The sequence below is a fragment of the Ascaphus truei genome, chromosome 6 (genome assembly GCF_040206685.1).
Source record: "Ascaphus truei isolate aAscTru1 chromosome 6, aAscTru1.hap1, whole genome shotgun sequence".
In the NCBI taxonomy this organism is placed as follows: domain Eukaryota; kingdom Metazoa; phylum Chordata; class Amphibia; order Anura; family Ascaphidae; genus Ascaphus; species Ascaphus truei.
In genome coordinates this window covers 99653330-99678562 of record NC_134488.1, presented here as the reverse complement: position 1 = coordinate 99678562, position 25233 = coordinate 99653330, and the positions used below count along the sequence as shown (strand labels likewise).

The following is a 25233-nucleotide window of genomic DNA, read 5'->3' as shown; positions in this document are numbered from 1 at the left end:
TGTATCACAGTCACTATCACTTTCACCACTTTTTATGTTTCTTACTGTGATTATTATTTCTTATGTTATGTGATAATGATTTTATGATCACATAAATCACTAATAATTTGCATAATATCTAGTCAGTGTGTATTAGTGTCTGATTCCGTTTTGTTTTTTTTTTGCAGTTTTTTGACCAAAATCTATTCCTGGCAAACCAGTTTGCAGGACTTTTAAGGACTAAAATGGTCTCAATCATTCACTGTTTCACCAATAAATTGCAATTAATTTACAATTCACAAGTGATTCACCTTTCCTACAGTGTACCCCAGATTTCAGGCTCTGCATGAGACTCAGCAGCATTAATTGAAATGCTTGGCGAATGTTGACGATATTGAGCTCTGACTGATTCTTGACATCAAAAAGGGCACATTTTGCATGGTTTGCAAACCCCTTAGTAATGTTCCCCCATCTCTAGTTGCATGTACATTTCTTGACACCAACCGATAGCTCTCTCAACAGTTTTTGTTGTTGTTGCAGTTATTGATGATGTTCTGAACACACAACTTCCTTTTTCATTCATCACAGTAGAGGGACAGATGCAGTGCCATGTAATTTCTGTAATTGTAATCACATGGCTCTGAAGCCAGAATGTCGTTGGCACTTTGTGCGCCGAGACAGTCTGGCAGCCAAAGGTGGACCAAACAGAATTCTCCTTAGATGTACCTGTGCATGAGTTTTTCAGACACAGGTATTTTCTTTAGTCTAACCATGTGTATATTGTAATAGGGTTAGCACCACTAGCCTCCCCTATCTTTTCTAAATTAAATATTTTTAAGGATTTACTGCATTGGCATTTACTTGTTCAATGTATTTATGTCAACAATTGTAAGTACCCCGCAATCCATTATGTAGTTAATACATGCTGCCAGTCTACTTGTCCAATGCCTTTGGCAAACAAGCTCAGTTGCCAGATTTTTTCAGTCTTTTGATCCACACTTCTATTAGGAACCAGGCTTATTTTTTTTAAAGTAAGCTTTGCTTTTATCAGGGTCATGTCAGAAATGCATCTGACTAATCAGAGATAATGACTAGTTAGTTATAGAGGGAAACTGTAAGCATAAGATAAATAGTCGGAGGTTACAAACTGCTCAGGGAAGTAAGCCGAAAATGAGAGAAGCTTAGTATAGAAACATTGGTGTTGTTATTAAGATTTGTGCTTCTTCTCCTTGTCTTGCCAGATCCAGATAAAGATGGTTGAAACCACAAACCATTGCGTTAGGGATGTTCTATAAAGTTGAACATGTTTTCGGAAACCTGTTCTTATTTGGCAAAGAGCGAGTAGTGAGTAGAGATGTGTGAGACTGGGATTGCTACATTTTACGCAACATTTATTTATTTTTTTGTGCTGTTTCGCAAGATATTTTGCCAAGTTTTACAGGACTAAATTAAATCACAAATTATTCTTAAATGCTGCAGGAATCTAAGAAATGTTGCAAAACACAGAGAAACAGAGCGAAAGAGAGACCCGAGATACATGAGAAATAAGCCATATTTGCGTATTTAAGTTGGCTTATTTCACAGGTATCTCGGGTGTTTACAGGTTGTGTAGAGGAGATTCTTGAGAGGTATATTTGTTAATGGGTCACTGCTAAGGTCTAATTCGCATGGGTCGCACATTTTTTGTACATCTCCCGTAGTGAGTCAGTAAATGTAGCAACCAAAAGATCTGACATATTCCATGTGCCTCTGACCAGCCAGTGCTGCTCCCTGTATCAATTTTAGACTGTAAGTTCTCTGGTCAAGTGCGGTGATTTTCAACGTCTCGTCAAGGAACGCTAGTCAAGCAGTGTCTTGGGGATAGGGTAGCAATATAATAATAATAGCATGCTCTTGTATAGCGCTGCTAGTTTTACGTAGCGCTTTACAGAGACATTTTGCAGGCACAGGTCACTGCCCCGTGGAGCTTACAATCTATGTTTTTGGTGCCTGAGGCACAGGGAAGCGGCCGATCAGGCTGTTTTCGGACGAAATTCCCCACTGAAGGAAAACCGCTTTGTTAGATATAGAATCAACCCCATAGACTGTTAAATGTTTTGTAGCCAGCTCCATGGGATTGCACCTTTTAAAGGGCTACAAAACATGCAACACAACTCTGCAGCATTTTACCTGTAGATTGTATGCAGCGTGTCACATTTCAGGCTCACTCAATATGCTCACAATTGTGATAAGCAAAGGATTTTTGCCAGATGAGCTGTCTGCTGGATGCTCACCTTTGGCCATGAGACATTAGCGATTATAGGATCAGAGAAGGAAATTCAGTGTCTGGAATCATGTCTCCTCCCATTCACTTCTGCACCCGTTCCCATCCCCCGAAGCTGCTGTTTTGCTGGGGCACGTTAATTCACTGTAGCAAGACGACGGGGCTGCAGAGAGACTTTCAATGTCAGTTTCTGCTTTGAAGTCTGCTTAGCACTCAACTTGTGCCCTGCTAGAAGTCTTCAGCTTTACATATTTATAAAGATAATCTTCTGTTCTTACAGCTCTTCCATACAAAACTAAATGAGAAGATTTCTCTGTACCCTTTCCTTATTAGAAAGCACCCCAGATACAAAAAGGTTATGGTTGGTAAGGAAGTGACAAAAAGTCCCTATCATACAAAGTACAATACATCCACTTCTCATACAGGTTCCTCCTCAGCACAGTGTGAGAATCTTTAATAGCATTTAGATATAAACTGCAGATAATAGTTCCTGGGTATGAACATACAATTGATCTCAAGGTGAATCACAAAGCTTTTCATCAACACAATAATCAGCCTGTACAGCTAAACCCAAGTTAACAAACGCAAAGCTAACCATCCGTTTAGGGACAACCTTTTCATCTGTTTGGGATTATCAGCAGTACCAATTTTTTTTCTTTGCTCTGTGAAACCAAAGCTTGGTTTTACAGATGTATTCAGTGAAGGTCCATGTTTACTAAGTGGTGCTATTCATGAGTCGCCTTCCAATGCTTGCGGATTATTCAAGTCCATGTGTTGTAAGGTGTCTTCTGGCACAGAATGGTGTTTTATTGCACTTACTAAATATGGGCCTAAATGTGGGTGATTGGAACATTATTTTTGTCTTTTTATAAATAATCAGACAAGAAAAGATATTTAAAAATATATATATATTTTAAACGTTTCACTGTTTCCACGGTAAACAAATATTTGGAGGATTTTAAAATCTGGTATAAGACTGCTTGTCAGTTGTCAAATCTAAAGGTATACTGTATGTCTTTTTTTACTTGCTCTTCTAGTTATGGTGCTTTCATAAGTCATACAGATAAACATAAGTACTGTATTACAGGAATGATCACTGTGGTTGTGCTAGGGGTCAGTGAGTCCTTTATTCTGCCTTTACCATTTTACCTCTCCTGACCACATATGTCGTACTGTTAAATCATACAATAGTTTTTTTTACTTAGGATGGAACACACAGTGATTTTTCAGGAAAGATGGCTGTTACAGTACAAACCATTAAAAGTCCCATCATGTACAAGACAACCATGGCCATTATTCAATATGCTGTGAAGCTGCTTCCTAGCACTGGAGCAGAAATAATTTCCATTCAAATGATTGAACTTCTCCAGCACATTAAATGCGTGCCCACAAGTACACAGGTTTTACTCTGATTCAGAATCAAATGGGGACGTTTTAAGATTTCTAAAGATTTTTTTTTTTTTAAAGTAAATACATTCATTTATTGAGCCACGCTGATACTTTGTATCCTAGCATTGCACAAAGTAGTGTTTCAGCAGCACTGTGCGTTCCAACTGGGGACACGTGCAAGAGCCCCAGTGTTATTTTCTTCTACCCCCTGTCGCTGGGGATTTCACAATTCAGCAAAACAGAACTTCTAACGTACATCTGGTTTAGGAAAGTACTTTCACATTTGAACACATGATAACCTACCTAATGTTAGGTGGGGAAAAAAAATCAAAGTGCTTGTGGCAGGTGAACAGGAAAAACAGGAAAGTAGAGAGGCAGAGAGCAAGGAGAACGCATGGTGGGAAAAGCGAGAGTCTTTATTTTGCGAAAGCTGACAATTCAGTATACTAAAAATAGATCAAGCCATCCAAAACCGGTTCTGCTTTTACATAAGTGAGCCTTTGTTGTGCACATCTCTCCCTCTCTCTCTCTCTAGGGTTTGTTTTCTCTTTGTAGATAATTTTAGTTTTGATATTTGATATAAGTAAGCTGCAGTGGCATTTGCTGTGACGTAGTAAGGAGTAGGGCTAGTTTTATAGGCACAAAGTAGGAGGGTCAGGTTTTTGGTTAGTGCAGCACATAATAGTATTACTATCTTTTATTTGTATGGTGAGAACATATTCTGCAGCACAGGGAGGACAGTAATATTGTATAACATAAAGTGTACATATAAGTTAAGATAAAGCTCCAAAGAGCTTACAATCTTAAAAGGTGGGGCGAGTGTGTGGGGGTGGGGAGGAGAAGTTGCTCAGCATGGGTTTAGCAAGTAAAAGTAAGGCTGAGTCCACGCTAGCTGAAAACATGCGTGGCGGGTGTTCTGCGTCTGCTCGCGCGCTTGCGGGGGAGGGGGTAAAGGGGGGGCGGCAAAGGTTAACATTTTTATTTACCTAAGCGCATCGCGTGTGTGCCCGCGATGTGAGCGGGGACTTGCATATATATATATATGCAAGTCACCTCGCCAAGCGCCGCCCGCTCAGCGAGCTCAGCGCTAGCGGGGACGCAGCCTAAGAAGTCAGGAGATTGTTGGATAGGCCTTCTTGATAAGGTGTGATTTATGGATCTTTAAAAGTATGTATGGAAGGAAAGCGTCTGATCATGTGTGGTGGAGAATTCCAGAGTTAGGGTGCAGCACAGGAAAAGCCTAGGAGTGGGAGTAAATAATGGGAGAGGTGAATGGATGTAGATCATCAGCTGAGCATACATGGTATGCGGGAGAGTGCTCGGAAATGAGGTCAGAAATGAAGAGAGGAGCAATGTTATGTACAGCCTTTTAGATGAGCATAAGTATCTTGAATTCGATTCTGTAGGGCAGCGGTGTGTCGGGGGGACCGCGAAAGGCCTCTGCAGCTTCTCTAACCTGATCTTCGGCGACGTGTCGCCATGGTAACTGGCGTCAAATTACGCTGCGGGGTCACGTGACGCCACATTGCCATGATAATGTGACGTCACATAACCCTGTGACGTCATTTGATGCCGGAGCCGAGGAGAGGGGGCGCAAGGCAGGAGGTAAGGAGGCAGGGGGGGCGCAAGATAAAAACTTTGCGCACCCCTGCTGTAGGGTATACAGTAGCTTGCCAATGTAGAGATAATAATAATTGTTTGTTCTTGTATAGCGCTGCTAGTTTTTTACATAACACATTACAGAGACATTTTGCAGACACAGACCCTGCCCTGTGGAGCTTACAATCTATGTTTTTGGTACCTGGAGCACAGGGAGATAAAGTGACTTGACTAAGGTCACAAGGAGCCGACCCTGAGAATTGAAGCAGGTTCATCTGCTTCAAACTCAGTGCCAGTCAGTGTCTTTACTCACTGAGACGCTCCTAAGAGGAAGAATACACCTCTTTCTACAGTATGCGGCCCACTTTAAATAAACATATTTTGCCCAACAATCAGAAAGCATCTGTGCGCAGGACACGAGCTATCTTAGGGGGCTTCTAAATATTGGTAAATGCCATACAGCATATCACTGGTTTGTATTCTTTTTTTCTCATTTGTCAGAATCAAACTTACCAAATGCTTACCCACCTCACCCCCCCCCCCCCCCCACCGTCCCCCCCAACATCTGATACATGTGAAGAGAGTTTGTTAGGCAGACAATATTAATACCAGTCTGAACATTTATTTTAGTGACACAAGGACAAGAAGGGGAGAAAAGATTGGTGTCAACAAATGCAGGATCTGATGCAGGCTTAAACCATAGTAGAGGTCAGGGGTGTGCAATCTTTTGGATGCGGCCTATCATGGTCTCTGGCCTGGTGCAGATTCACACTCACCCCTTCGGTGTCCAGCTTCCAACTCATAACTGCCCTCACATTCCTAACTGTCCTAACTGTCGGCTCAACTCCCCTCAGGAGATTCTAGCAGCTCTATTGGTTGCCTGGCAACATGTGGTCTGCAGCCTGAAGGTAAGAGGGAGACCTAGATACACATGTATGCAAGTAAAGTGAAAAATGAATTTTAATATATATTTGTTTTGCATTTTCTGTTGGGCCGAATTAAATCCCTATCAGCACGTTTCCAGTGGGCACCACTATTAGGCTGCGGTGCCAGTCACCGCCACAGCGCACGGCTCGGCGTGCGCTGTGCTTTCAAGCCCCGCCCCTCCAGTCCGGCCGGTCCCAGTCCCTACCTTGTCGCGCACCTTTCCCCAGCGGTGCGCGACAGGTTTTCAGGGAGGCAGGGGAATATGACCTCGACATCTGCGACTGGGGCGTGGCCACGCCCCCGCCGGCGGTTCAGCCAATAAGGGCGAACCAGCCGCGGGACGTCATGGCCACACCCCCGCAAACCCACAGCCACGCCCCCTCCCGTCGTAAACCTTCCCTCTCCCCCCATAGTTCTGAATACATGTGCATGAATGCCAATAAAGGTATCATTAGTGGATGCTACATTGTTCTCTCAAAACTAATATAATGCATCCATTTTCCCCATTCACAATGCAGTGTACTAGAAGCATACAAGCCTTTTTCTTTCAATATTATGTATGATCTTATTCTGTTAAATGTAATATGCCCAATTCGTAGACTTACATCCCTAAAAGGATAAGTGGGTGTTGGAGCCTGCCCAGGGAAAGACGATTCCAATGGAAGTGATGAAAGTATATAAAACAATGTAATTCAACAATGGCAGGCAAAGGAATGAGAGATTTGGATAGAGGAATTGAAGCAAAAAAACTTGTGACATCTTATGTTTTTTTTCAATAAATCAGTTTTGTAGTATTAGATAATAGCGACTGTTTTTTTTGTTTGTTTATTATTATTATATATTTTTTAAATGTATTCAACTCTTAATGCCTCTCTCTTGCAATTATTAAATCATCCTTTGATTTCTATAGCAGGTTTTAGCCCACCTCCCAAGCAGTGCAAAATCTTTGCAGCACATGCATATCAAAAGAATTTTAATACGTTGGAAAATAGTATTGCTACTTTAAATGCAAATATATCTTCTGGTTTTGCAATGAATAGGAAAATAAGCTCAGACGTCTACATATGCAATCACATATTAGTACAGGCAGGTCCCGCTCGTACGGCGGGTTCAGTTACCTGGCACCACCGCAAAGCAAAAATTGCCGGGAAGCGGAACCGGCGATTTTCAGCTTATGCGCAGACTTGCAGTCCTCGTTCTGCGCATGCGCGACCTTGGCCGTTCCCGTTCTCAGCATGCGCAGACATGGCGGCCCCCTTCTCGGTACCGCTGGAAATCGCCGGAAAAAAGGAAAATGTGCCGAACGTAATGAACACGGGAACAATTGGGAAACGCTATATGAGCGGAACGCCGAAAAGCGGGGCCCTACTGTACTGTATCTATGTACAAGTGCTCATCTTATACAACACAAAAGAGTACGTGAAACCTTGTGAATCTCTTTTAATTGTGAATATCAATCTGCAAATCGAATTTCGTTCAAAATCCCATGAAGATTTTGCAGCTCGAATTTTGACACATTCATTGATCCCTATTCACTAACAAAGTTGCAAGCCTGTAACTAGTTATTGGAAATGGATTGTGAAATATACATTTCAACAGAGTTGAAACAAAACCGAATCCTCTTGGTTTAAGGAAGGGGGCGGCAACCCGTGGCTCCCGAGCAGCATGCGACTCTTTCCACGCCTCCTGGTGGCTCTCCCCCGTCCACATGTCTCGGCGGTTGCGGGGAGACCCAGCCGGCGCTGGTTGGGCCCGGCTCTCCTTAGGCTGTGCTTATAGTGACGGCGACACAACGTCGCCCGAAAACAAATATATTGCCGCCGTCGCGTGCGCTTATAGTAAGCGATGTGAAATTTGGAAGCTGGTCAAATTTGATTTTTCATAGGCTGTCGCCACATGTGGCAGCCTCTGAACCAATCAATGACCTGGTTGCCCGCGACGTCAACATTCGCTAGCGTCGACGGGTGACGTCACCCGGCGCATCGCTGTCGCACACACTACAAGCGCGGCCTTAGTTGTTGCACTACCTCTCCTGCACGGTCCCACACCGGGCCTCTCTGTGATGTCGGTGTGCGCCGGAAGCTGCCCAGCTTCCAGCGCACACCGACCTCAGAGAGTTCCGGCATTAAACAGTGCAGGAGAGAGGTAGGGTATGTATGTATTTGGGGGGTTTGTATATGTATGTATTTGGGGGGGGGGTAGTGTATGTTTGTATTGAAGGGTAGCGTATGTATTGTGGGGGTAGAGTATGTATGTATTGTGGGGGGTATCCTGTATGTATTTGAGGGGTAGTGTATGTATGTATTTGGGGGGTAGTGTATGTATGTATTTGGGGGGTAGGGTATGTATTTGAGGGGGTGTAGTGTATGTATGTATTTGAGGGAGGGCTAGTGTATGTATGTAAGTATGTATTTGGGGGAGGGGGGGGCGACATATCCCAAATGTAGTGATTATTCACCAGAAAGTGAAGCAACACTGCCCTCTTACATTCTCACATATAAAATAGCATTTTTTGGTGAGTCTGCATCTATGTTATGGTTTTTTTTTTGTTGTAATATATATAGAACAGTGTGAAAAGCAACAGTGTTAAAATGAAGATCTTCCTACAGGAGCCCACAGTGCTGAGGGGGTAAAAACCTTCCTGCTCTCAGGGTTTGGACTCCCCCCCCCCCCCCGAGTATCTGCTGGGTCCCATTCCTATGATAAACTTTTTTTTCTCCATTTATTGATTTACTTCTATGTGAGGAGGGCAAGAGGGTTATTGAGTTTGGGGGCGGGGTTAATTGAGTGTGTTGGCGGATTGGGTGAGAGAGGAGAGACGAGGAGTAAATAAATACACAAGATCAAATTATTATTATTATTATCAAGCATATTTTGTGTTTTTTGCCCAAGGATGGAAATGACAAATGACAAACAGTTTTGCACAGAAAAACAATGAAAAAACAAAATAAAGGGACTTATTATTGTGAGATGCATTTTATTCCCTCACATATTTTTTCTTTTCCCTAATCCTGATTAAAGTGAGTTTGTTGTGTGTTAATGCTTATACAGTACATACCCATTAGTGTGTGTACAGTATATGTATGTGTCCGTGTGGATGTGATATTCATGCACGTGTTGCGGCTCTTGGACAAATATTTTTTTTATAAAATGTCTCTCCTTCCTTGAAAGGTTGCAGGCCCCCTGGTTTAAGGCACAAATCTGTTAAAACATCCCCCACAGGCTCGCATGTTGGTTTAAAATATTTAATATTAAACTACATAACGTAATAGCCAGCTCTATTGAAATTGCATGGTTCAAAGTGTGGTAGAGTCACTGTAGGTGTTTATATGGCTCGTCTACCTAAGAAGGGAACAGGCATACCCTGTTAATTATACCCTTGGCACACAATGAGGGCATCTTTGTAATCAAAATCCATCTTGCAATGGAATTTGGATTTTTTTTAAATCCCTTTTTGTGATGGATGAGAGGAAGCTGAGAAGTGGGAAAGCATGAGGACAAACAACACTACAAAATTGTCTATAGTCAAAGGGAAGTTGGTTGTACTGTAAAGGCTACTTTAAAGAATCTTCAACTCGCCCTCTTGTTTTATTTTTGACATTTCAGATACCTTTTATTACCAGATATAATTCTGTGGCAGGAAGAATCAGAAGGTGTATTCAAAAACATTGCAGCATTCTGTTATGTGATCCCATTTTAAAGACTATATTATGTGACCAGAGGTGCACAGTAAATAATATCACTTGGAGGCACATTCTCATGTCTCGGACAGGTCTGCAACCCTGCCTTTCACCATCATCTCTTAGCATACAGTGCTTCCAGTGCAGCCAGGAATTCTGGGTAAAGACATGCAAATGAGCCCAATTATAACATGGAACCCTATAAATTTATGCCTGCCGTATTACACAGCTTTTCAGCACAGCCTGGGTTAACGAAAGACATAGCCAGTCCAAAGATGCACACAGACCACAGATGATTTTTAAGAATGTTAGAACACTTACAAATACTATATCACCTCCCTGATGAATCAAAAGGGTTATTTTCTTATGGCAAATGTTGAATATGATAATATGTGGTAAATATAAGTTTTTTTTTAAAATTCTAAAACTGAAGGAAAATTAATTTTATATTTCCAGTTTTCTGAATTGTGCGATTACATATTACCTATTGTAATGCCCATGTAGAATCCAACCTGCGGATGGTTCAAAAAGAGATACAGGAAGAAAGCAAAAAGCGCACATTTGTAAAAAGGTTTGTATTAATTAAAAAAGCCCTCTAAAGGACAGAATGTAAAAAACATTGACACATAAAATACATAGAAAAGATAACGAAACGTACATATGTGCTAAGTGGATGGCGTAGAAGCAGGTAAATGCGAAACGCATACAGGTCACACGAGGTTGCTGCACGCGTCCCGATTGGTTGGGCTGCGTACTGGTGCAGAGAAGTTTAAAGATCTTACACAGCTGATGGTGTTCGTGGTCTGTACCAATTGCAATATCACCCGTCAGCCGTGTATTCTGATTTCCCGGTCTGCGCCATACACTTTTTGCACATATGTACGTTTCGCTATGTATTCTATGGATTTTATGTGTCAATGTTTTTTTACATACTGTCCTTTAGAGCAGGGGTGCGCAAATGGGGGGGCGCAAGATTTTCCGGGGCGGGGGGGTGGGGGTGCGCAGTGGTTTCAGAGGCCCTGCACGGTGCATGCCAGAAGTTGGGCCTGACTTCTGGGTGCACCCAGCTTGCGGTGCGCACTGGTGGGAGAGAGAGGCCCGGTGTGGGAAGAGACAGGCAGAGCAGCTGGGGAGAGTCAGGAGCCGGGGCCCGGCGGCAGCAACAGAAGCCCAGCATCTGAGCTCAGCCTCTGGTTGCTGCCTCTGGGCCGCTCCCAGTTCTCCCCAGCTGCTCTGCCTGCCTCTTCCCACGCTGGGCCCCTCTCTCCCACCGGTGCGCACCGGAAGCTCGGTGCACCCAGAAGTCAGGCCCAACTTCTAGTGTGCACTGGCAGGAGTGAGAGGATGGCATGGGAAGAAGCTCTCCCCCCTGTCAGCCGCCCTGGTTAAGGTCCTAGGTTGCCGTTGTCGCTTTACCAAAAAAGGTCCAGAATCTCCCATACTTCCTGGGTCATCTGAGGCAGCGAACTGTCCTGACGGCCAAATGGTCGTGGCTTACTGTCATGAACCTAGGGTTACCAGATCTGTCTTGGCAAAAACCGGGACAAATCTCTTGCATGTGCCGACTGCGCATGTGCGTAGAGCACTTGCCGACCATGTATGTGCGATCGGCACCTCTCAGCTGCTTGTGCGCATGCGCGATCGGCACTCACCAACTGCGCATGTGCGAACGGTATTTGCCGGTCAGTCATGCGCATGTGCGATCGGAGCTTCCTGCTCGTGCATGCGCAAGAGCAGCCAGCAAGTACCTATCGAGCATGTGTACGAGCAGCCAGGAAGTGCCAATCGTGCATGCGCAGTTGGCAAGCGCTCTTGGCAGCACAGAAAACTGGAACAGAGCCCGAAAAAGTCAGGATAGAGCCTGAGAAACCGGGACGGTCCCGGCTAATCTGTGATTGTCTCGACTAAACCGTGACATCTGGTCAATTTACCTAAACCCTGTTGGGAAACTTACAGAGTCAGCAGGTGAGGAAATAAGGGCGGTAGATGACACTGGTTGGCCACAATTGTGGTAGAAGTGACTGGGTGTGGGACAGTAGCCATGAGTCTGGGCTATTGAAATGCTTAATTTATGAGGTGACTTTGAAGGCTTGACTTAAAGGTGAGGCGAAAAGGTGCTTGGCGTGTATGGAGTCTGAGGGAGATTCACAAGTAAGCGGCAGTGAGGGAAAAAGATTTATGGTGAGAGAGATCAGTAGACGTCAAAGAGGTGGAAAGGAGACAGTTATGGGCAGGGACGAATTTCCTATTAGGCCCGTTAAGCCCGGACCTAGGGCGGCAACATTTTGGGGCGAGCAAAAATGTCCGCCCCCATATACATTTGCCGCGCTCTCGGGCCTATTGGGCCTGATGGGAAGGCACTTAGCTTTGGTGGGCGCCTTCTGAACTGTAGCATCAACTTACACTGCGGATGTCACCAACATGATGTCACATGCCATGGCAACATGACGTCTCAGCGTCAAATGATGTCATGACTGTTACCATGGCAACGTGACGCCGTGTGACGTTCACGGCGTCATTTGATGTTGTTGTTTAGAAGGAAAAGGAGGGCGGCAGCAAGGAGATGGCTGCCACAGCTAAGTGCATAGGGGCAGAAGATTTTCAAATCCGCCGCTTGTTATGGGTAGAGTGCAGGAGACAACCAGGAACATAATTATTTAACTCGTGGACACTGTCCTTTTTATCTTCAACAACTTGCAATAACAGTTCCTCCGGTAAGGGTCAGTCAGGGAAAATGGTTTAAGTTGAGAGAGATTAGTATAGGAGAAAGGTTGGGGGGGGGGGGGGAGGGTGGAATGCACAGGAGACAACCGAGGCAAAGCTGATATGTTGGGAGGAGCAGATGAGTGGAGAGCCTTGTAAAGCCCTTTTTGCTATTTGGGGCTTTTCACTAAGGTCTGGCTTGCTCACAGTATGAGGTCATTTAAATAAACTCACATGAAATGCTAGTGGCAGGAAAAAAACATTTCCTCCCCGTGTGGATGTTCTAGGCGAAAAGTATCTATAACAAGTGGTTCTTAGTCTCCTTTGAACTGGGACGTGTGGTGTTTGCAAATCTGCAATGCTCTGGCATTGAAGGTGTTAATGCTTTTCCAGAAAGGTTTCCACCCATTTCTCTCAAAGCAGCAAACTAGCAGTTTGATTTACCCCAAGTCTTCTGACAGTAATGTTTACAAGAGCGCTGCTTTAGAATTTGTTCTAAACAGCTAATACCAGTATTATTTACCTTTTCTGATAAGTGTCCGTCAGTATCTACATTACTTGGAACATCCCCAAAAATTCGACCATCTCTACTTTTGATGGGAATAAGGCATATTCGTGTCTAGATAAAACAATAACAGTAGCACAGAAGATGTACAGGACATTGAGGGTTATTCATTAAACTGCGATTATGCAGATCGGGGCACTATTGCATGAAAACTTAATTGAAGTCAACTGGAGTTTCTGTGTGATCTCCCCCCCTTCCCCCCGCGATAAGATCTATTGCAGATTACTAAATAACCCCCTTAATTTGAAATACTGAGACTAATAACAGAGCAAAGGAACAAAAAAAACACAGTACAAAGCCCATCCTTTAAATGTCATTTCTCTTTTTTTCATTGAATGCTGCAGAAAGCCAGCTTTAAACACCAATAATTATTTCCAGCCCACACTATAAAATGTACAAGATAGAAAGTATAAACTTTACAATGACTACGCGCACCGGGGTTGAAACGGAGAACATTTATTGTAGGCATAGCTGTATGTTCAGTCAATTACAATATTTGCTGCCTGTAATGAATGTACTTGTTTGTCTTTGGAAACCTTTCATCGATATTTTATTAAAGCACTTGGCTTACTAAGAGTAGAAATGAAGTCACCAGCTAGTTGGTGCCAGTAAGTGTAGAACCCCTGGGGCTTCTAATGATAAACGCAACAAAATCCTTATTAAAAACACAATGAAACAAACACGCTACCATTTGTCATATAAGAACACAGCCTGTTTTTGTGTGTCAGACGGGAAATCTTTAACAATAGTGTTAAAATAAGTTATGCTAAAAAGCACTCCAGGTCACACAGGGTTATCTCATAAACTGTTATACTCTCTCTTAAAAGGAACATTAAATATTTGACCAATCTCCATTTCTTACATTCCAAGGAACTCCAGCAAGATTTCATATTACACCCCTCTCTCTGTCTAGTACAATAAGCTGTTATAATTGCATAGCATCAACATAAAATCTCTGCGGTTGGGCTACTGATATGTTCAGTGTTTGCCATCTTGGGCCCAGAAAAAGCTTAGCACCCTTTTATGGATCTGAGCCTTGATGACGTATGAAGATATGGAAGAAAACTGTCTCCTTATAAGGCACCTTCCAGTGCTGGAAAACACCTTACAGCCTATTCCAGGGAAATATATATATATAGTGGTGCTACTTGAAAAAAATGTGTGGCTTCTGTGCAAAATACAAATGTGACACAAAAGTGCAACCTTATTTAATACCATGCAACATAATTGCGAATAAAGTGAAGAAAATATAAAAATAAAACTGTAGTGACAGAGTATAATATCTAAATACATATGTAAATATGTATCACTCGCCCTATCATTGCACCTCCACTGGGAAATAGGGTTGCCAGGTGGCTTGTCCAAAAATACTGGACACAATGGTAAAAGATACAACCCCCACGCCCCCTGAATACATATAAAATATACCTCACCTCCCCAATACATATAAAATATACCCCCATCTCACCAATACATATAAAATATACCCCCATCTCACCAATACATATAAAATATACCCCCACCTCCCCAATACATATAAAATATACCCCCATCTCACCAATACATATAAAATATACCCCCATCTCACCAATACATATAAAATATACCCCCATCTCACCAATACATATAAAATATACCCCCATCTCACCAATACATATAAAATATACCCCCACCTCCCCAATACATATAAAATATACCCCCATCTCACCAATACATATAAAATATACCCCCATCTCACCAATACATATAAAATATACCCCCACCTCCCCAATACATATAAAATATACCCCCATCTCACCAATACATATAAAATATACCCCCATCTCACCAATACATATAAAATATACTCCCACCTCCCCGATACATATACAAAATACCCCCACCTCCCCGATACATATACAAAATACCCCCACCTCCCCGATACATATACAAAATACCCCCACCTCCCCGATACATATACAAAATACCACCACCTCCCCAATAAAATTTAGACCTTGGGGATGGTGTCAGGTCGGGCCCGGTGGCTGCGGAAGGGGGGGGGTGACTGCAGAGAGGGGGAGGCGGTGGCTGCAGAGGGGGGCGGTGGCTGCGGGGGGCCTGTGGCTGCAGGATAGGCAGAGGGAAGGGGGGAGCAGTGGCTGCAGAAGGAGGGGGTGGTGACTGCGGAGGAGGGGACAGTGGCTGCGGAGGGCGGGACAGTGGATGCAGAGGGAGGGCAGTGGATGCGGGGGGCCAGTGGCTGGTCAGAGCAGCTGCCGCTATGCCCGGATCTTCCCCGCTGCAGATTTCTCTCTCCCTGCCTGTCTCATGCCGAGGTGGCTGAGGCTGACGCGCGCCGGGCCTCCCTCTCACGCCGACGTGCACTAGAATCCCAGCTGACTTCCGGCGCTGACGTCAGAGGACCCGGCGCGCATCAGACAGGGAGAAAGAAGCCTGCAGCTGGGGGACAGCTGGGCATGCCGGCAACTGCTCTGACTGCACGCCGGCCCCCTTCCCCCCCCGCATCCACACTGCGTTCGGAGAGAGGTAATACCGAACACATACATTCCGGTATTACCTTTCATTTTACACCAGACGCAGGGGCAAAATACTGGACTGTCAGGTTCAAATCCGGACCCCTGGCAACCCTACTGGCAAAAAGAAAAATCCTCATTAGTTTCCTCTTCACAATAATCCCAGCAGATCCAAGTATGGTACTAGAGTTAAAAAGAAGAAAAATCTAGTGTAATAGTGAAAACTACCCAGGAAAAATGGCCCAAGGTGTTTTTAATCCAAGTAAAGATGGGTAAAATGGTAAAAAGAAATCTGTTTCCCGGAATTTCCCGGGCTTTCCGTTCAAAATCCGTTCCGCGGTGTAAAATTAGTTGACGGATTGTTCCAGTTTCAATCCGTGCGGATTAATCCAAAACCGCCATTGGATACAATCCGCACGGATTTTTGTGAATTGAATCCACGGATTTCTCAATCCGTTGGAGGATTTTTTTTAAATCCGCCAACAGATTGCGCAATCCGCAGATTGGATTCTTAAAGCCCTCGCCCCAGATTGCAGAATCCACAGATTGGATTGTCAGTGATAAAAAAAATAAATCCGGAAAGAGAAATCGCCCTTTTTGAGACTGATTCGTGGAAATCCGCGGACCAAAGGAACCACCCAACCTGAGGTGGTTCCAATTCCGCAAAAACAATCACCCGTCTCTGGGCCCAAGACAAATTCATTGGCAGTTGCAGAATTAATTATCCTTAAATTCACTTTTAGAGTATGGAAAAAAAGTTGCAAATATTAGAAAGATTACAGGCACCTTTTTACATATGCATTACTATCAAGTGCATATTGATGAAAATAAGATAGACAATATTCATAATTATGTTTGGTTTTATTAAGGCACACTCTAGCCGATATGTCTTTCAGACGAGTGTATTCGAAGGGCATTGTCAAAGGTGTAACCCAGGGGTACGTAAACTTTCCCAGCGGGGCCCCCCCCTGCTCGCGTCCCCCTCCTTACCTTGTCTTCAGAGTCAAATGATGTTGCTGGGTCACGTGACGTCACGTGACCCTGCTGCGTCATGACGATGCGTCACTGAAGATAAGGTAAGGCACGTTGCAGAGGCCTCGCGCGATCCTCCGGCATTTAATTTAAATGCCTTGGGGAAGAGCACGGGGCCTCTGCAACCACCGCGCCCCCCCTGGAAAATTGTGCACCCCCCCAAGTTTGCGCACCCCTAGTGTAACCTATTGTTCTGCATACAAAAAAACTAATTTGTTATATTAAGAATGTGCACTGAACTTCCTTGTCTGCACAATCATTTTTCTTGTGTCCAAATAAAGGCATCCTTCAATTGCACTAATGATTGTAGTTTCAGAGATGCTATTTTTTCTACTCTGGAATGCTTAACATATCCTCTGGCGTTTTCCAACATACATCACCAACTTACATCACCAACCTACTACACCCTCTCTGAAAACCAGTCCGCTGAACCTGCCTGGCAGCTTTCCCAGAAAATCATGCTCACCTTAGATTTCTATCTCTTCTCTATGTCAGTTTTCTTTATTTTTGTAAATGTATTTGCATAATAAGTGAAGATAAAAAGTGGGGTAGCAATTTGTCAGCTCTTTCAAAGGTTTGCTGCTCATAGTCCTACTTCTTATCTGTAAATGTACTGTGGTGTTTCACATCTTTAACTGTAATAGCAACCCCACATTTATTATGTAAAAAAATGTAAAAACTAATTGATTTTATTAAATGCATGTGTTATTTTTATTCTCTATAATAAGTGCTTCATTTTGGGTAGATGTGGCATTGTGTTTAGAAATACTATCTAAACTATTCTTGTATTTTTGTGTGAATTCAAAAATGATATTCTGCGCTGTATATTTTTTATCATCTACTAATTGTCTACAATCTTAGCATTACAATGTTAAATGCTTTTATGTATGATCATTTTTTTTAAAAGTATGAAATATATCAAATCCAGTAACGCTTATATAATTTCTGTATAGTTTTGAAACCACTTTTTAATATATTTTTTGGCACTTTTTAAATGTTACCAGTGAGTAGGTTATTCACTGCTAAAGAGGATAAAAATGCATAGGCCCACTCTTGTACATAAGTCACGGATAGCTAACATGTGGAGCCATTTTTACTTGGGACATATGTAAACGTTCTGCATTTTATTAAATTACTTTTGTTGTATAGCACATTTTCATGGCAACACCCTCCAGAAAACATATAAACCCAAACCTATTAGGGTTCCTCTAAATGGTACCAGAGGTATTCTGATGCTAGATTTTTTTAAACCAGCATTGATTCCAATGTCCCTTTTCTCCCCATATACAATATTCTCCAAACAGGCTTTTGAAATGACGTTGTTGGACGTAACTCCAGTTGCAGGCTTTTGTGTGTTGTAATTAAACTGCTTTGAGACTTGCTTTAAAGATTGTAAAGTGTCCTTATACAAGACACTTGCAATTAATTTCAGATTACAACAATACTAAGGCTGAGGTCACGGTGCCTTCGCCCGCGCTGAGGCGTGCGGAGGCTGGGAAGTGACCCGTGTGAACCGGGGTGCTTTCCCTGGCCATGGTGAGGGGCATGCCTAGGGGGTGCCTAGGGGTGTCACGGCACGGGGCGACACGTCACGGAGCTCACATGACCGGCCTGTCGCGTCAAGATATCAGTTTCAACTTGCACGCAGCATGGACGTGATCACTGCCATAAGGCAGTCTGACCACTCAGCGTGCGGACGCGCACCCACAGTCTGCGGCACCATGGCCCCAGCCTAAGAAGCTGTTGCAGACAGTTGTCTGAATAAGAAGGAATTTGCTTTATGTATGTATGCTATAAGATAAAAACAACAATCAAGCTGAAATGTATACAGTTTCAATGTAGCAAATCAAAGCAGGTTCTAAGAAGTCAATGATGTCTTTTTAAGGGTCTGTTGCTTACAAATACCATAGACATGACACAGACTACTGGGCAAAAACACCACACCTTTGTGATGTAACAATGTTATGATGGTTTAAGTGGGTATGGGGTTCATGCAAAATAGGAGCAGACCCGGCATAAGGGGCACTATCATATTACTGCCTTCATTGTTGTATAAACCAGAAACCTGCTGCACCCCATAAAACCTATTTGCTGTTACTCTGTAAAATAATGAATTGTTAAAACTATGGGGTGGTTATCTTCCATATAAGACTTTACTCCTCCCTATTGTTGTGCCACAATACATGAAATGGTGAGTCTCATTCAATATTCAATTTATCAAGTCTCAAACTTTTTGGTGCTGGAGCGACCTATAAAAAAACAAAATCTACCCCTGTTGCATGCCCCCCAACATTGGAATAAATAGAATATGCTGCAATGTATTGTAAGATGTGATTTTAGGTATAACAATGAAGGGTTGGCCATTGCATGTTGAAACAGAACCAAAATAAATCAATACCACAACACCAATGCACATCAAAGTTTTCATCTGTAATTACTACCGTTTTCATTTCACTCTGCATCAATTAAATACTCCAGCTCTGATGCGGCATTAACAGCTCTGTTCCTGTCCTGACCCATGCAAAGCTATCAACAGCTGCGAAAAATAAAGCATTAAAATAACCCTTTATATTATTGTGCATCACAAAATATTGGTAGGACAGACAGGCTCTTAATAACCAGTTTCTTCCTGCGGTTCCCCTTGCAAGTTCACTCCAGATCGAAGCAATACGAAAATAAAACAATAAGAAACTCGGCTCCACATTGACTAATTGCAATAATAACAGAAGGGGCAGAGTAAAAGCTTTTCACCCCGGTGATTAAGAATGTGTGACACAAAATATGACGTTGATGGAGTTTTCATATGAATTATTTGTACAATAAATAGGTTATCTTGAAACTAACATGTCCTATGTATCATAATCATACATTTGCAACCCAAAATACGAGCTTGTGGTAGTGCATTATCAACCCGCTGCTTTAGGAGAGAAATACAAAGCGATGCATTTCTAGAGCTCTCTACGGGGAGAAAGGGGTTAAGATATTAAAATCCCACAGGCTTTTCCACAGGCTTTTCAACAAGAACAGTGGGTGAGAAGGCTGTGATTTTGTTTCCTCTTTGCTGCAGTTCAGTAGATTAGGTTCACTGCGACATGTTCATGAAAAACTTAATTACATGGTAGGAAACCCCTCTAAATACCACTCTCTCTGCCTATTGTTTCCACATGAAGCCTGGCTTTTTTGGCAATACTGAAGTCACTAAGAACTAATGTTGCCTGTCTGGACAGGTGGGTTGTTTCAATCCTTCCCACGCTTTCCGCTTCCTGCAGTGCTTTGCCTACCAGCGAGGCAGCCTCTCAAAGATCATCATCTCCCAGATTCCCACCTGTTTAAACATGTTATCCTGCAATGCTTGAAGAGTCTCGTGATGATGTCATTTTAAATAGGAAACAAGCAATGTAGGACAATTATTTCCTCATTTGAAGGACACATTTTTGTTCCAGTGCATGTCAAATCAGGTCTGCATTCCTGAGAAGCTGCATGTGATAGGCCCTTTCATTAATGTCTGTCCCTGTTCCTCTCTATGCAGTACAGGATTGGACAGCTGTACATGATCAGCAAACACAGCCATGAGCAGAGTTCAGACGGAGAAGGGGTAGAGGTGAGCATCAATGAGCCTTATGAAGATCCTGTCCATGGGAAAGGTCAATACACAGAAAAACGGCTCTACCTAAACAGGTATGATGCATAAAGACAACTCGTTGTCCTCTAAAACCATTTAAAATGTATAGTAACACACAGCAAGTCCAAAACTATTTCACGTTTTTTTTTACATATTACCTTTAATTTGCCATGGTTGTTTTTATCATATGCTTCACTAATGAATCCTTCAGTAGTTTCCCATTGTGTAGGAGAGGCTTATCCGGTGTTCCAAAACCTGATTTATAACTCAGCACTTATATTCGCTGTTGTGCTTTTTGCTATTGTGCCTAATGTAAACATATGTTAAATAAAAAAACAACCGCTAAAACAGCAGAGCAGGTATCACTGCTTTATTTTCATTCCAGTGTTGCCAAGTAAGGCTGCATCTTTGACCCATTACCTTTTGTCTCAAAAGTCAGATACAGAAATCTATTTAGAGGTAGGTAATAGGGTTGGATGTGTGAGTATTAGCACATGTATGTGCCATTTTCACATCAAGCATTGCATGCCACAACAATACAATACAGCAGCACATTGAGGTAGCCAATGGTAGGGTTTGAGTACACACTGTTGTCTTTATCAGAATCCATGTCCTTCAGCCTCATGTTCAGCAGCTTGAATACTAGTAGTGAACCCTAGCTTGTGGTTCTCTTCACTGTCAGGAAGCATTCATTGAGACATAAAAATAAGTTTCCCTTGTTTTTTTTTAAAAAGATGTATTGCATAACATGTGTCTGTTTCCTCCCCCTCCCCCTAGATTTATCGTGCTCACTGATTGTTAAACTGTGTTTTATATTTCAAAAACTGAGCTGAAAATGAAAAAAATAAGTCTGTAGGACCCTTTCAATGTGACATCACTGGACTTCAAAGACTGTTATCATAGAAATTCTGGCTAAGACAGTAGCCTTGAGCCCCATTGGCGACAGGATGGCATGACCGCCGGTGCTAGGCTGCCATTACCTCACCCCCCACCCCCTTTCCACATTACCCCACCCCCTGTTCCCCCATTCCCTCACCCCTCCTTCCCCTATTACCTCATCCCTCCATTCCTCTCTTACTGGCCGGCTGGTGGCACGTGGTGAGAGGGAGGGCTTTGGGTGGGGGGGAGGTTATATTAGGTTTGGTTTGTCATCGTGCATAGGAAGGTGTGGAAGAGGGCCAGTTAGCCCTGGGGTTGAGTGGACGAGGAAGTAGATCAATAAAGCCATAGGGAACTTTATTTTGCAATCGGGGGGCTAGATTTATTTAACATCACAATTCCAGAGGGGCTGGAAAAGGTCTTAGCAGGTCTGCCAGTCCGGGGATAGTTTAAGGTGGGTTAAATAACAGTGTTAGTAGCGGCTGTTGTGGGGTAACCTTGCCAGACAGGGCTCTGTGGTACAGTAAAGCCCTGTGATGGCTGTGATTGGCGAGTGTGCACTTTAGGTTCCTGGGGCCCACTGGCGCTAAACGGCCAGGCCTGTGCGGTGCCCAGATTTGGGGGTTTTGTGGGCCATAGTTTGAGTACCATTGACTTTTACCCAGTGGGTGAGCACTCTGGCAGGGTGCCACTGGTCAAGTTATGTTATTTATTTAATAAAAGCCTCAACCTTTGTACCTCCAGACCTTTGTGTTGATTTGTTATATTGTGGGTATATATATATATATATACACACACACACACTTTGGGGGGGGGGGGGGTGGAGAGGGGGAGAACTCCATTGCAGGCTCCAAGGTTAAATTCCTTTAATAAGGCTATTTGAAGTTTGCATGGAAAACTGATCTGTGCTTCCTGTGGGGTGGAGCAAGTGAGATTATGTAGCTAGCATCAGAGGGTATAATGTGAACAGACTACTGCAGATTTTGGACTTTAAACACAATACATTTGTGTTTGCATTATACTTAGTGCTGTACAGAGTATAATGTTAGTTACATTGAACCTCCCCCCCCCCCCTTCCCACCTCCTACGTTCTCTCTATTTGTATTTGGAGCACCTGGGGCCCACAGGTATAAAGTGACAAGCAGCAGGTGCTCGGTCTCCCTCTGGAATGTCTCACTTCAGAAGTCAGTGGTTTATCCATAAAGGTGAATACCATCTGATTCCACTCTACTGGTTATATATGATGTGGGTTTGGTATTATGACAACAGGAATGCATCCTCTCTACAATGCCAAGAATATTTTCAAGGGGGGGAAAAGGGCTTCAAACAAATGCACCATTCTTTCTACATCGTTACGCTGATGAGATTGACAATTCAGTGGAATGTAAAAAAAATATATAAATTTACAAATTGGAGGAAGATTAAACATGTTTTATTCTACAAAACTTATCAGGTCTGCATAATACAATATGTAGCACTTTTACGGCAGATGCTGATGCTGTCAGAAAGGAGGAGTGAACAGCATATTTCATATCGCAATGTTACGATTCAAAGAGACCATGTCAGCCCCTACACCGCTTAGTTCTTTCTGCTGTGCTTTTAGAACAGCAGGTTACTCATAATATGGATTTTTTATTGTATAATATTTATAAGTAGACGGTTTAAGAGATTAATTCATACCATCTTGCTTTCAATAAACAGCACAGCAATGCTATAAATGATAGCATCATTGCATCAAACTGTAATGTTTGCATTTATTACTGTACATTTTTGACCACAATATTGCCTGGATTGCAACTGTGCAGCAATGTTTCAAATGCTCCAAACCTGCATTTTCCTCACCTGGTGCCTTGAACTTAAACCTACTGTTTTAATACTGTCAAATACTGTGCTTTAGTTTTAATATAAGGCTGCGTCCATAGTGCGAGTGATGGCGTGTGTGACAACGCGCAGAGCGTGAATAAAATATAGTAGCTCTATCGGGACGGCCATAATGCGCGCAACCGCGCACACGAGGGAGAGCGACGGCGCGGCAGATTTTTGAAAAGACATCTTATTTTGTGTTTTCGCACGATGGACGCGTCACGTGAGCGGTTCAGCCAAGGACGGGGCAAACCAGCCTCGTGATGCCATGGCCACGCCCCCACCACGCCTCCCCATCACAAACGATCCGAGTCCACAGATCGCTCAGGCGACAGGTGCGTGCAACGCCATGTGCTCCGTCGCGCCCTCAAGCCTGCACTACTGTATATCCGAGGCCTTCCATTGCTATACTAAACTAAAACCGACCTCACACATAAGGTCTGGATTGCATGCCCCACATGAGCACAATCAGACAAAGGAGGCTCATTTATTTCAGATACATAGGTAAGATGTTCTCAGGGACATTGACTGCAACCTTTGGATCAGTGAAGAACTGACACATTTACAAATGGATCAGTTTGCCAAGTTATAGTACAAAGAAGTTTGACTTGATTTTTTACGCTAACTGTGGCTTTGTTTGTTACTAAAACCCTGCTTTAGTTGCCAACGAAATAGATACATTATAGCAGTTCTATGAGGAATCAAGAGATGCAGGTTTGGTTCCTTTGTAGTCATACTAGGTTAAAGCTGCAGTTCAGTCTTTTTTTTTTTTTACATTTATTTTTTTACTTTAATAGTTTCATGTGTGCAATCTCTAATTACCTAAAGAACTGTATAGCTGCAGGTCAATTCGTTCTCCATGTATTGATAGGTCAAAATTTGGTGACATATTAAAAGCTGGGATTTGTTTATAATCTGCTTGTCTGTCAGTGGAAGCTCATGAATATTCATGAGCAATCCTGCACTGACATGTGCTAGAGGGAGGGCAGGGCTGACAAAGGGGTGTGCCAGGGCTTGTGACAGGACATGAAGGGGCAGTGCCTTAGCAAATAGCTGTTAAAATAGAATACAAGAAAATTGGTCTTTCAAAGTTGTTTTTTTAAAAACAGAAAATGCTAAAAGTATTTTTTCTTACTACAGAACTGATTTATTAAAAAAAACACACATGCAGGATATTGACTGAACTGCAGCTTTAAGTATTGTGCTTGAATTGATGCTGCAGAGGTTCCCAAATCAGTACTAAATACTACTACTTATCACAAAGGGTTGCCTTTCAATTGATTAAACCACATGTAGTAAAGTTGTGGTAGATATCTTAAATAAAAATAGATTATTTGACTTAAGTAGAAAAGTCTTGTAAAGTGTTTAAAGGTCCTCGTTATCTAAAGGACTCTTCATTAAAATACCACAACAACAATAAGTAATTCAAAATTGTAATTAAACTAGAACATTAGAGGAAAAGTTATAAATCAGACCATGTTCAAAAGGATGGTGATAAAAATCCATAGGGAATAAGTAAAGAGCCCAGTTGAACATACTGTTTCAGTGGGCGTGCATTTAATGAACAACCTCCCTGGAACACCTCACAGCTTGTTCCAGATAAGTAGGAAGAAACTCATGAGTAAACTGTGCTTCAGATGTCAGTTGCAGACATATAGTAATCCAGCACAAGATTGTGACTCACCATATCAAAGCTTTGTGTTTAAGAACATAGTGAGCTCTGGAGTGATGTGTGAAAATAACTTGGGTGGGAGTAAATAAGCAAGTATAAATCTGGTCTTGTGCATGAATTATGGTCAAGGATCCAAAAGAGTGAGATCTTAAGGTTATGCACGTTAATCAAAACATGACATTTTAGTGGACTCCAAACAAAGAGTAGGCGTAAATAAAGTCTGAGACGTTTAATAAAATAGGTAACCGTGATGGTGAGAATAAGTCCACATTTGTTTTTTTTGTTATTTTTTTTTTTTTAGAAGAGAGAAAATATTTTTTTGATGATGAAAAACACTGATGCTCAAATGTATCACCATTTCTATTAATTATGAAAATCGTATTTTTAGATAAGCTGCCTCTTTAGACTTATGAGACAAAAGAAATTACATGTAGTTGGTAATCGGTTTCCAACCAGGAGAAAATCAGATTGCGGCGTGTTTTCAAACTCAATGAATTAACATTGTTAAAAGACAAATGAAATTACAAATATCAAAAAAGCAAAAATA

General features: G+C 42.6%; 1 protein-coding gene across 1 annotated transcript in view; it reads left to right on the top strand.

The window, feature by feature from the left end:
* The first annotated feature begins 5893 nt into the window (after positions 1-5893).
* LOC142497494 (cytoplasmic phosphatidylinositol transfer protein 1-like) overlaps positions 5894-25233 on the top strand; it is a 66100-nt gene continuing 46760 nt past the window's right edge. The window contains exons 1-2 of the mRNA XM_075605347.1: positions 5894-6138; positions 20180-20328. Of these exons, the coding sequence (XP_075461462.1) occupies positions 5962-6138; positions 20180-20328 (326 nt within the window). The 5' untranslated portion in view covers positions 5894-5961. The remainder of the gene's footprint in view (positions 6139-20179; positions 20329-25233) is intronic.